At 60.1% G+C, this 12,374-nt stretch overlaps 1 protein-coding gene across 2 annotated transcripts in view; it reads left to right on the top strand.

Moving 5' to 3' along the window:
• HSD3B7 (hydroxy-delta-5-steroid dehydrogenase, 3 beta- and steroid delta-isomerase 7) overlaps nt 1-11,892 on the top strand; it is a 30,570-nt gene extending 18,678 nt beyond the window's left edge. The window contains exons 6-7 of one of the 2 annotated variants that reach the window (XM_090130360.1): nt 5,494-5,656; nt 11,007-11,892. In XM_090130360.1, the coding sequence (XP_089986486.1) occupies nt 5,494-5,656; nt 11,007-11,419 (576 nt within the window). In that variant the 3' untranslated portion in view covers nt 11,420-11,892. Of the gene's footprint in view, nt 1-5,493; nt 5,657-8,775; nt 8,826-11,006 lie in introns of those variants that run through there. The other variant, XM_090130361.1, reaches the window with a different exon arrangement.
• Nucleotides 11,893-12,374: the final 482 nt, after the last annotated feature.

Raw genomic sequence — 12,374 nt, 5'->3', positions numbered from 1 at the left:
GGGGGGGCTGTGGGGTCAGGGGGGTCTGTGGGGTCAGGAGGGGTCTGTGGGGTCAGGGGGGGTCTGTAGGGTCGGGGGGGGGCTGTGGGGTTGGGGGGCTGTGGGGTTAGGGGGGATTTATGGGGTCAGGGAGGTCTGTGGGGTCTGTGGGGTTGCGGGGCTGTGGGGTCAGGGGAGAATTGGGGGCGTCTTTGGGGTCAGAGGGGGCTGTGGGGTTGGGGGAGTCTATGGGGCAGGGGGGGGATTGGGGGGCTGTGGGGTCGGGGGCGGTTTATGGGGTCGGGGGGGAATTGGGGGGGTCTATGGGGTCGGGGGGGCTGGAGGACAGTGGGTGTTGGTGGGCCTCTATGGGGTTTGTGTGTGTCCCTATGGGGTCCTGTGGGTCCCTGTAGGGTCCCTGTGGGGTCCTTATGGGGTCCCTATGGGGTCCCTGTGGGGTCCTTATGGGGTCCCTACGGGGTCCTTATGGGGTCCCTGTGGGTTCCTTACGGGGTCCCTATGGGTCCCTTTGGGTTCCTTATGGGGTCCCTGTGGGGTCCTTATGGGGTCCCTCTGGGTTCCTTATGGGGTCCCTCTGGGTTCCTTACGGGGTCCTTATGGGGTCCCTATGGGTTCCCTCTGTGGTCCCTCTGGGTTCCTTATGGGGTCCCTCTGGGTTCCTTACGGGGTCCTTATGGGGTCCCTATGGGTTCCCTCTGGGGTCCCCCTGGGTTCCTTACGGGGTCCCTATGGGGTCCCTGTGGGTTCCTTATGGGGTCCTTACGGGGTCCCTCTGTGGTCCCTCTGGGTTCCCTCTGGGGTCCCTTTGGGGTCCTTATGGGGTCCTTGTGGGTTCCTTACGGGGTCCCTGTGGGTTCCTTATGGGGGTCGCTCTGCACCCCGTTAGGTTTCGGGGGGGTCCCTATGGGGTCCCTCTGGGTTCCTTATGGGGTCCCTCTGGGTCCCTTTGGGGTCCTTATGGGGTCCCTCTGGGTTCCTTACGGGGTCCCTATGGGTCCCTCTGGGGTCCCTATGGGGTCCCTCTGTGGTCCCTCTGGGTTCCCTCTGGGGTCCCTGTGGGGTCCTTACGGGGTCCCTGTGGGTTCCTTATGGGGTCCCTCTGGGTTCCTTACGGGGTCCCTCTGGGTTCCTTATGGGGTCGCTGTGCGTGTCACCCCCCGCTCCCCATCCCCTATGGGTCCCTTTGGGGTCCTTATGGGGTCCCTATGGGTCCCTCTGGGTTCCTTACGGGGTCCGTGTGGGTTCCTTATGGGGTCCCTGTGGGTTCCTTATCGGGTCTCTCTGGGTTCCTTATGGGGTCCCTATGGGTCCCTCTGGGTTCCTTACGGGGTCCCTGTGGGGTCCTTATGGGTTCCCTCTGTGCTCCCTATGGGTCCCTGTGGGTTCCTTATGGGGTCCCTCTGGGTTCCTTATGGGGTCCCTATGGGTCCCTGTGGGGTCCCTATGGGGTCCCTCTGGGTTCCTTATGGGGTCCCTCTGTGGTCCCTCTGGGTTCCCTCTGGGGTCCCTTTGGGGTCCTTACGGGGTCCCTGTGGGTTCCTTACGGGGTCCGTGTGGGTTCCTTATGGGGTCCCTGTGGGTTCCTTATGGGGGTCGCTCTGCACCCCGTTAGGTTTCGGGGGGGTCCCTATGGGGTCCCTCTGGGTTCCTTATGGGTTCCCTCTGGGTTCCTTATGGGGTCCCTCTGTGGTCCCTCTGGGTTCCTTACAGGGTCCCTATGGGGTCCCTATGGGTTCCCTCTGGGGTCCCTTTGGGGTCCTTACGGGGTCCGTGTGGGTTCCTTATGGGGTCGCTCCGCACCCCGTTAGGTTTCGGGGGGGTCCCTATGGGGTCCCTCTGGGTTCCTTATGGGGTCCCTCTGGGTTCCTTACGGGGTCCCTGTGGGGTCCTTATGGGTTCCCTCTGTGCTCCCTATGGGTCCCTGTGGGTTCCTTATGGGGTCCCTGTGGGTTCCTTATGGGTTCCCTCTGGGTTCCTTATGGGGTCCCTCTGTGGTCCCTCTGGGTTCCTTACAGGGTCCCTATGGGGTCCCTATGGGTTCCCTCTGGGGTCCCTTTGGGGTCCTTATGGGGTCCCTCTGTGGTCCCTCTGGGTTCCCTCTGGGGTCCCTTTGGGGTCCTTATGGGGTCCTTATGGGGTCCCTCCGGGGTCCCTATGGGGTCCCTCTGGGCTCTGTCTGTGGTGCCTCTGGGGTCTCTTTGGGTTCCTTACGGGGTCCGTGTGGGTTCCTTATGGGGTCGCTCCGCACCCCGTTAGGTTTCGGGGGGGTCCCTATGGGGTCCCTCTGGGTTCCTTATGGGTTCCCTCTGGGTTCCTTATGGGGTCCCTCTGGGTCCCTTTGGGGTCCTTATGGGGTCCCTCTGGGTTCCTTACGGGGTCCCTATGGGTCCCTCTGGGGTCCCTATGGGGTCCCTCTGTGGTCCCTCTGGGTTCCCTCTGGGGTCCCTTTGGGGTCCTTATGGGGTCCCTCTGGGTTCCTTACGGGGTCCGTGTGGGTTCCTTATGGGGCCCCTCCGCACCCCGTTAGGTTTCGGGGGGGTCCCTATGGGGTCCCTCTGGGTTCCTTATGGGTTCCCTCTGGGTTCCTTATGGGGTCCCTATGGGTCCCTGTGGGGTCCCTATGGGGTCCCTCTGGGTTCCTTATGGGGTCCCTCTGTGGTCCCTCTGGGTTCCCTCTGGGGTCCCTGTGGGGTCCTTATGGGGTCCCTCTGGGTTCCTTATGGGGTCTCTCTGGGTTCCTTACGGGGTCCCTGTGGGTTCCTTATGGGGTCCCTCTGGGTTCCTTATGGGGTCGCTGTGCGTGTCACCCCCCGCTCCCCATCCCCTATGGGTCCCTTTGGGGTCCTTATGGGGTCCCTATGGGTCCCTCTGGGTTCCTTACGGGGTCCCTGTGGGGTCCTTATGGGTTCCCTCTGTGCTCCCTATGGGTCCCTGTGGGTTCCTTATGGGTTCCCTCTGGGTTCCTTATGGGGTCCCTCTGTGGTCCCTCTGGGTTCCTTACAGGGTCCCTATGGGGTCCCTATGGGTTCCCTCTGGGGTCCCTTTGGGGTCCTTATGGGGTCCCTCTGTGGTCCCTCTGGGTTCCCTCTGGGGTCCCTTTGGGGTCCTTATGGGGTCCCTCTGGGTTCCTTATGGGTTCCCTCTGGGTTCCTTATGGGGTCCCTCTGGGTTCCTTACGGGGTCCCTTTGGGGTCCTTATGGGGTCCCTCTGGGTTCCTTATGGGGTCCCTCTGGGTTCCTTACGGGGTCCCTTTGGGGTCCTTATGGGGTCCCTCTGGGTTCCTTACGGGGTCCGTGTGGGTTCCTTATGGGGTCCCTCTGGGTTCCTTATGGGGTCCCTATGGGGTCCCTCTGTGCTCCCTATGGGTCCCTGTGGGTTCCTTATGGGGTCTCTCTGGGTTCCTTATGGGGTCCGTGTGGGTTCCTTATGGGGTCACTCCGCACCCCGTTAGGTTTCGGGGGGTCCCTGTGGGGTCCTTATGGGGTCCCTCTGTGTTCCTTATGGGGTCCCTATGGGGTCCCTCTGGGTTCCTTATGGGGTCCCTCTGGGTTCCTTACGGGGTCCCTTTGGGGTCCTTATGGGGTCCCTCTGGGTTCCTTACGGGGTCCGTGTGGGTTCCTTATGGGGTCCCTCTGGGTTCCTTATGGGGTCCCTATGGGGTCCCTCTGTGCTCCCTATGGGTCCCTGTGGGTTCCTTATGGGGTCTCTCTGGGTTCCTTATGGGGTCCGTGTGGGTTCCTTATGGGGTCACTCCGCACCCCGTTAGGTTTCGGGGGGTCCCTGTGGGGTCCTTATGGGGTCCCTCTGTGTTCCTTATGGGGTCCCTATGGGGTCCCTCTGGGTTCCTTATGGGGTCCCTCTGGGTTCCTTACGGGGTCCCTTTGGGGTCCTTATGGGGTCCCTCTGGGTTCCTTACGGGGTCCGTGTGGGTTCCTTATGGGGCCCCTCCGCACCCCGTTAGGTTTCGGGGGGGTCCCTATGGGTTCCCTCTGGGTTCCTTATGGGGTCCCTATGGGTCCCTGTGGGGTCCCTATGGGGTCCCTCTGGGTTCCTTATGGGGTCCCTCTGTGGTCCCTCTGGGTTCCCTCTGGGGTCCCTTTGGGTTCCTTATGGGGTCCCTCTGGGTTCCTTATGGGGTCTCTCTGGGTTCCTTATGGGGTCGCTCTGGGTTCCTTACGGGGTCCCTGTGGGTTCCTTACGGGGTCCCTCTGGGTTCCTTACGGGGTCCATGTGGGTTCCTTATGGGGCCCCTCCGCACCCCGTTAGGTTTCGGGGGGGTCCCTATGGGGTCCCTCTGGGTTCCTTATGGGGTCCCTATGGGTCCCTTTGGGGTCCTTATGGGGTCCCTCTGGGTTCCTTATGGGTTCCCTCTGGGTTCCTTATGGGGTCCCTATGGGTCCCTGTGGGTTCCTTATGGGGTCCGTGTGGGTTCCTTATGGGGTCGCTCTGGGTTCCTTACGGGGTCCCTGTGGGTTCCTTATGGGGCCGCTCCGCACCCCGTTAGGTTTCGGGGGGGTCCCTTTGGGGTCCCTCTGGGTTCCTTACGGGGTCCCTGTGGGGTCCTTATGGGTTCCCTCTGTGCTCCCTATGGGTCCCTGTGGGTTCCTTATGGGGTCCCTGTGGGTTCCTTATGGGTTCCCTCTGGGTTCCTTATGGGGTCCCTATGGGTCCCTGTGGGGTCCCTACGGGGTCCCTCTGGGTTCCTTATGGGTTCCCTCTGGGTTCCTTACGGGGTCCCTATGGGGTCCCTCTGGGTTCCCTCTGGGGTCCCTATGGGTCCCTCTGGGTTCCTTACGGGGTCCCTGTGGGGTCCTTATGGGTTCCCTCTGTGCTCCCTATGGGTCCCTGTGGGTTCCTTATGGGGTCCCTGTGGGTTCCTTATCGGGTCTCTCTGGGTTCCTTATGGGGTCCCTATGGGTCCCTGTGGGGTCCCTATGGGGTCCCTGTGGGTTCCTTATGGGTTCCCTCTGGGTTCCTTACGGGGTCCCTGTGGGGTCCTTATGGGTTCCCTCTGTGCTCCCTATGGGTCCCTGTGGGTTCCTTATGGGGTCCCTGTGGGTTCCTTATCGGGTCTCTCTGGGTTCCTTATGGGGTCCCTATGGGTCCCTATGGGGTCCCTCTGGGTTCCTTATGGGTTCCCTCTGGGGTCCCTTTGGGGTCCCTATGGGTCCCTGTGGGGTCCCTATGGGGTCCCTTTGGGGTCCTTATGGGGTCCCTCCGGGGTCCCTATGGGGTCCCTCTGGGCTCTGTCTGTGGTGCCTCTGGGGTCCCTCTGGGTCCCTATGGGTCCCTGTGGGTTCCTTACGGGGTCCTTATGGGGTTCCTTATGGGGCCCCTCCGCACCCCGTTAGGTTTCGGGGGGGTCCCTGTGGGTTCCTTATGGGGTCCCTGTGGGTTCCTTACGGGGTCCGTGTGGGTTCCTTATGGGGTCCCTGTGGGTTCCTTACGGGGTCCGTGTGGGTTCCTTATGGGGCCGCTCCGCACCCCGTTAGGTTTCGGGGGGCTCCCGCCTGGTGACGGTGTCGCTGCGCCCCACGGGGATCTATGGGGAGGGACACCCCCTGCTGCAGCACTTCTACCGGCGTGGGAAGGCCCTGGGGGGCTGGCTGCCCCGAACGCTGCCGCCCCACTGCGAGCACGGCCGCGTCTACGTGGGTGAGCGCCCCACAGCTGCCCCACGGCTGCCCCATAGCTGCCCCATAACTGGCCTATAACAGCCCTATAATGGCCCCATAGCTGCCCCATAATAGCCTCATAGCTGCCCCATAACTGCCCCACAGCTGCCCCACAGCTGCCCCATAGCTGCCCCATAGCTGCCCCACAGCTGCCCCACAGCTGCCCCATAGCTGCCCCATAGCTGCCCCATAACTGGCCTATAACAGCCCTATAATGGCCCCATAGCTGCCCTATAATGGCCCCATAACTGCCCTATGATGGCCCTATAATAGCCTCATAGCTGCCCCAGAGCTGCCCCATAGCCGCCCCATAGCTGCCCCACTGCTGCCCCATAGCTGCCCCACAGCTGCCCCATAGCTGCCCCATAGCTGCCCTATAATGGCCCCATAGCTGCCCCATAACAGCCCTATAATGTCCCCATAGCTGCCCTATAACAGCCCTATAATGGCCCCATAACTGCCCTATAATGGGCCTATAATGGCCCCATAGCTGCCCCATAGCTGCCCCACAGCTGCTCCACAGCTGCCCCATGGCTGCCCTATAACAGCCATATAATGGCCCCATAACTGTTCTATAATGGCCCTATAATGGCCCCATAGCTGCCCCATAACAGCCCTATAGCCGCCCCATAGCAGCACCGTAACAGCCCCATAGCTGCCCCACAGCTGCCCCATAGCTGCCCTATAATGGCCCTATAATAGCCTCATAGCTACCCCATAGCTGCCCCGTAACAGCCCTATAATGGCCCTATAATGGCATCATAGCTGCTCTATAATCGCCTCATAGCTGCCCCATAGCTGCCCCATAGCTGCCCTATAATGGCCCCATAACTGCCCTAGGATGGCCCTATAATAGCCCCACAGCTGCCCCACAGCTGCCCCATAGCTGCCCCACAGCTGCCCTATAACAGCCCTATAATGGCCCCATAACTGCCCTATAATGGCCCTATAATAGCCCCACAGCTGCCCCACAGCTGCCCCACAGCTTCCCTATAACAGCCCTATAATGTCCCCATAGCTGCCCTATAATGGCCCTATAATGGCATCATAGCTGCTCTATAATCGCCTCATAGCTGCCCCATAGCTGCCCCATAACAGCCCTATAACGGCCCTATAATGGCCCTATAGCTGCCCCATAATAGCCTCATAGCTGCCCCATAACTGCCCCACAGCTGCCCCACAGCTGCCCCATAGCTGCCCCATAGCTGCCCCACAGCTGCCCCATAGCTGCCCCATAGCCGCCCCGTAACAACCCTATAACATCCCTATAATGGCCCCATAACAGCCTTATAATGGCCCTATAATGGCCCTATAGCTGCCCCAGAGCTGCCCCACAGCTGTTCTATAATGGCCCTATAGCTGCCCCATAGCTACCCCACAGCTGCCCCATGGCTGCCCTATAGCTGTCCTATAACAGCCCTATAATGGCCCCATAACAGCCCTATAATGGCCCTATAATGGCCCCATAACTGCCCTATAATGGCCCTATAATGGCATCATAGCTGCTCTATAATAGCCTCATAGCTGCCCCATAACTGCCCCATAGCTGCCCCATAGCTGCCCCACAGCTGCCCCATAGCCACCCCGTAACAACCCTATAACATCCCTATAATGGCCCCATAACAGCCTTATAATGGCCCTATAATGGCCCTATAGCTGCCCCAGAGCTGCCCCACAGCTGCCCCATGGCTGCCCCATAGCTGCCCTATAGCTGTCCTATAGCAGCCCTATAATGGCCCCATAACTGCCCTATAATGGCCCTATAATGGCATCATAGCTGCTCTATAATCGCCTCATAGCTGCCCCACAGCTGCCCCATAACCGCCCCATAGCTGCCCCATACCTGCCCCACAGCTGCCCTATAACAGCCCTATAATGGCCCCATAACAGCCCTATAATGGCCCTATAATGGCATCATAGCTGCTCTATAATAGCCTCATAGCTGCCCCATAGCTGCCCTATAACAGCCCTATATTGGCCCCATAACTGCCCTATGATGGCCCTATAATGGCATCATAGCTGCCCCATAATAGCCTCATAGCTGCCCCATAGCTGCCCCACAGCTGCCCCATAGCTGCCCCATAGCGGTCCTATAATGGACCTATAGCTGCCCCACAGCTGCCCTATAACAGCCCTATAATGGCCCCATAACAGCCCTATTACGGCCCTATAATGGCCCCATAACTGCCCTATAATGGGCCTATAATGGCCCAATAGCTGCCCCATAGCTGCCCCATAGCGGACCGATAATGGCCCTATAATGGCCCTATAGCTGCCCCATAGCTGCCCTATAACGGCCCTATAATGGCCCCATAGCTGCCCTATAATGGCCCTATAGTGGCATCATAGCTGTTCTATAATAGCCTCATAGCTGCCCCATAGCTGCCCCACAGCTGCCCCATAGCTGCCCCATAGCTGCCCTATAGCTGCCCCATAGCTGCCCTATAATGGCCCCATAACTGCCCTATAATGGCCCTATAATGGCATCATAGCTGCCCCACAGCTGCCCCATAACAGCCCTATAGCTGCCCCATAGCTGCCCTATAGCTGTCCTATAACAGCCCTATAATGGCCCCATAACTGCCCTATAATGGCCCTGTAATGGCATCATAGCTGTTCTATAATAACCTCATAGCTGCCCCATAGCTGCCCCATAGCCGCTCCATAGCTGCCCCACAGCTGCCTCATAGCTGCCCCATAGCTGCCCCATAGCTGCCCCATAGCCGCTCCATAGCTGCCCCACTGCTGCCTCATAGCTGCCCCATAGCTGCCCCATAGCTGCCCCACAGCTGCCCCACAGCTGCCCTATAACAGCCCTATAATGGCCCCATAACAGCCTTATAATGGCCCTATAATGGCCCTATAGCTGCCCCACAGCTGCCCCATAGCTGCCCTATAATGGCCCCACACCACCCCATATCACCCCATAGCTCCCCATTGCCCCCATATCACCCCATATCACCCCATAGAGCCCCGTACTGTCCCATATGACCCTATATGACCCCATATCCCCCCATATCCCCCCATATCACCCCATATCCCCCCACATGACCCCACATGACCCCACATGACCCCACATGACCCCATACCCCCCCTCAGGCAACGTGGCGTGGATGCACATCCTGGCCCCATAGAGCCCCATAGAGCCCCATATCCCCCCATATGACCCCATATCCCCCCACATGACCCCACATGACCCCACACGACCCCACATGACCCCACCCCCCCCCTCAGGCAACGTGGCCTGGATGCACATCCTGGCCCCATAGAGCCCCATATCCCCCCATATCCCCCCACATGACCCCATATTCCCCCATAGGACCCCACATGACCCCACATGACCCCACATGACCCCATATGACCCCATATCCCCCCATATCCCCCCACATGACCCCACATGACCCCATATCCCCCCACATGACCCCACATGACCCCACATGGCCTCATATCCCCCCACATGACCCCATATCCCCCCATATCCCCCCATATCCCCCCACATGACCCCACATGACCCCACATAACCCCACATATCCCCCCATATCTCCCCACATCCCCCCATATCCCCCCATATCCCCCCATATCACCCCATATCACCCCATATCCCCCCATATCACCCCATATGACCCCATATGACCCCATATCCCCCCACATGACCCCACATGACCCCACATGACCCCATATCCCCCCACATGACCCCACATGACCCCACATGACCCCATGTCACCCCATATCAACCCATATCCCCCCATATCCCCCACATGACCCCATATCCCCCCATATCCCCCCATATCCCCCCACATGACCCCACATGACCCCACATGACCCCACACGACCCCACACGACCCCACATGACCCCACGCCCCCCCTCAGGCAACGTGGCGTGGATGCACATCCTGGCCCCATAGAGCCCTATATGACCCCATATGACCCCACATGACCCCATATGACCCCATATCCCCCCATATCCCCCCACATGACCCCATACCCCCCACATGACCCCACATGACCCCACATGACCCCACATGACCCCACCCCCCCCCTCAGGCAACGTGGCGTGGATGCACATCCTGGCCCCCATATCCCCCCATATGACCCCATATCCCCCCATATCCCCCCATATGACCCCATATGACCCCATATCCCCCTATATCCCCCATATGACCCCATATCCCCCCATATGACCCCATATCCCCCCATATGACCCCATATCACCCGATATCACCCCATATGACCCCATATCTTCCCATGTCACCCCACATGACCCCATATGACCCCACATGACCCCACATGACCCCATGTCACCCCATATCCCCCCACATGACCCCATATCCCCCCATATGACCCCCCATGACCCCACATGACCCCATATCCCCCCACATGACCCCACATGACCCCACATGACCCCACGCCCCCCCTCAGGCAACGTGGCATGGATGCACATCCTGGCCCCATAGAGCCCTATATGACCCCATATGACCCCACATGACCCCACATGACCCCATATCCCCCCACATGACCCCACATGACCCCACATGACCCCACACGACCCCACACGACCCCACATGACCCCACATGACCCCATATCCCCCCATATCCCCCCACATGACCCCACACGACCCCACATGACCCCACATGACCCCACATGACCCCACATGACCCCACACGACCCCACACGACCCCACATGACCCCACATGACCCCACCCCCCCCCTCAGGCAACGTGGCCTGGATGCACATCCTGGCCCCCATATCCCCCCAGATGACCCCATATCCCCCCATATCCCCCCACATGACCCCATATGACCCCATATGACCCCATATGACCACTAATGACCCCATATGACCCCATGTCACCCCATATCCCCCCATATCCCCCCATATCCCCCCATATAACCCCATATCCCCCCATATCCCCCCATATCCCCCCATATCCCCCCACATGACCCCATATGACCCCATATGACCCCATATGACCACTAATGACCCCATATGACCCCATGTCACCCCATATCCCCCCATATCCCCCCATATAACCCCATATCCCCCCATATCCCCCCATATCCCCCCATATCCCCCCACATGACCCCATATGACCCCATATGACCCCATATGACCACTAATGACCCCATATGACCCCACATGACCCCATATCCCCCCACACGACCCCACACGACCCCACATGACCCCACATGACCCCATATCCCCCCATATCCCCCCACATGACCCCATATGACCCCACATGACCCCACATGACCCCACATGACCCCATATGACCCCACATGACCCGATATGACCCCACACGACCCCACATGACCCCATACCCCCCCTCAGGCAACGTGGCCTGGATGCACATCCTGGCCGCGCGCTCCGCCCTCCTTCGCCCGTCTTCCGTCGGCGGCGCCGCGTTTTTCTGCACGGATTCTTCCCCTTACGCCCCGTACGACGCCTTCACCGCCCTCCTGCTGCGCCCCGCCGGGCTCCGTTTGGCCGGGCCCCGAATCCCTCGTCCCCTCCTCCTCCTCGTTGCCCACGTCAACGCCGTCCTTTGGGCTTTGGCCCGGTTCCTCCCTCCTCCGTTCCGCCCCGCTGCCGCCCCGTTGTTGCTGCCCCAAACCGCCGCCGCCGCCGCCACCCCGTTCACGGCCGCCAGCAGCGCCGCCAGGCGACGCTTCGGGTATCGCCCCCGGGTGGCCTGGAGGACCGCCAGGCGTCGCACCGCCGCTTGGCTGAAGGGGCTGCAGTGATGGCAGCCACCCGTTGGCACCCATTGGCACCCATTGGCACCCATTGTAATCCATTGGCAACCATTGTAATCCATTGGGACCCATTGTAATCCATTGGGACCCATTGTAACCCATTGGCACCCATTGAAATCCATTGGCACCCATTGGCCCTCATTGGCACCCATTGTGACCCATTGTAATTCATTGGCACCCATTGTAACTCATTGGCACCCATAGAACCCATCAGCCCCCATTATAACCCACTGGCACCCATTGGCACCCATTGGCGCCCATTGGCGCCCATTGTAAGCCATTGGCACCCATTGCCCCCCGGGTGGCCTGGAGGACCGCCAGGCGTCGCACCGCCGCTTGGCTGAAGGGGCTGCAGTGATGGCAGCCACCTGTTGGCACCCGTTGGCACCCATTGGCACCCATTGGCACCCATTGTAATCCATAGGCACCCATTAAAACCCATTAAAATCCATTAAAACCCATTGGCACCCATTGAAATCCATTGGCACCCATTGCCCCCCATTGGCACCCATTTTAATCCATTGGGACCCATTGTAAGCCATAGGCACCCATTGGCACCCATTGCCCCCGGGTGGCCTGGAGGACCGCCAGGCGTCGCACCGCCGCTTGGCTGAAGGGGCTGCAGTGATGGCAGCCACCCCTTGGCACCCATTGTAATGCATAGGCACCCATTAAAACCCATTGAAGCCCATTGGCACCCATTATAACCCACTGGCCCCCATTGGCCCCCATTGCCCCCCACTGGCACCCATTGGCCCTCATTGCCCCCATTGGCACTCGTAACCCACTGTAACCCGTTGGCACCCATTGTAACTCATTGGCACCCATTGGCACCCATTGTAATCCATCGGCACCCATTATAACCCACTGGCCCCCATTGGCACCCATTGGCCACCATTGGCCACCATTGGCCCCCATTGCCCCCATTGGCCCTCATTGCCCC

The sequence above is a fragment of the Phasianus colchicus genome, chromosome 40, assembly GCF_987193195.1.
Source record: "Phasianus colchicus chromosome 40, bPhaCol1.hap1.1, whole genome shotgun sequence".
In the NCBI taxonomy this organism is placed as follows: domain Eukaryota; kingdom Metazoa; phylum Chordata; class Aves; order Galliformes; family Phasianidae; genus Phasianus; species Phasianus colchicus.
Note: the sequence above shows the minus strand (reverse complement) of the source record. Positions and strands in the feature narration are given on the sequence as shown.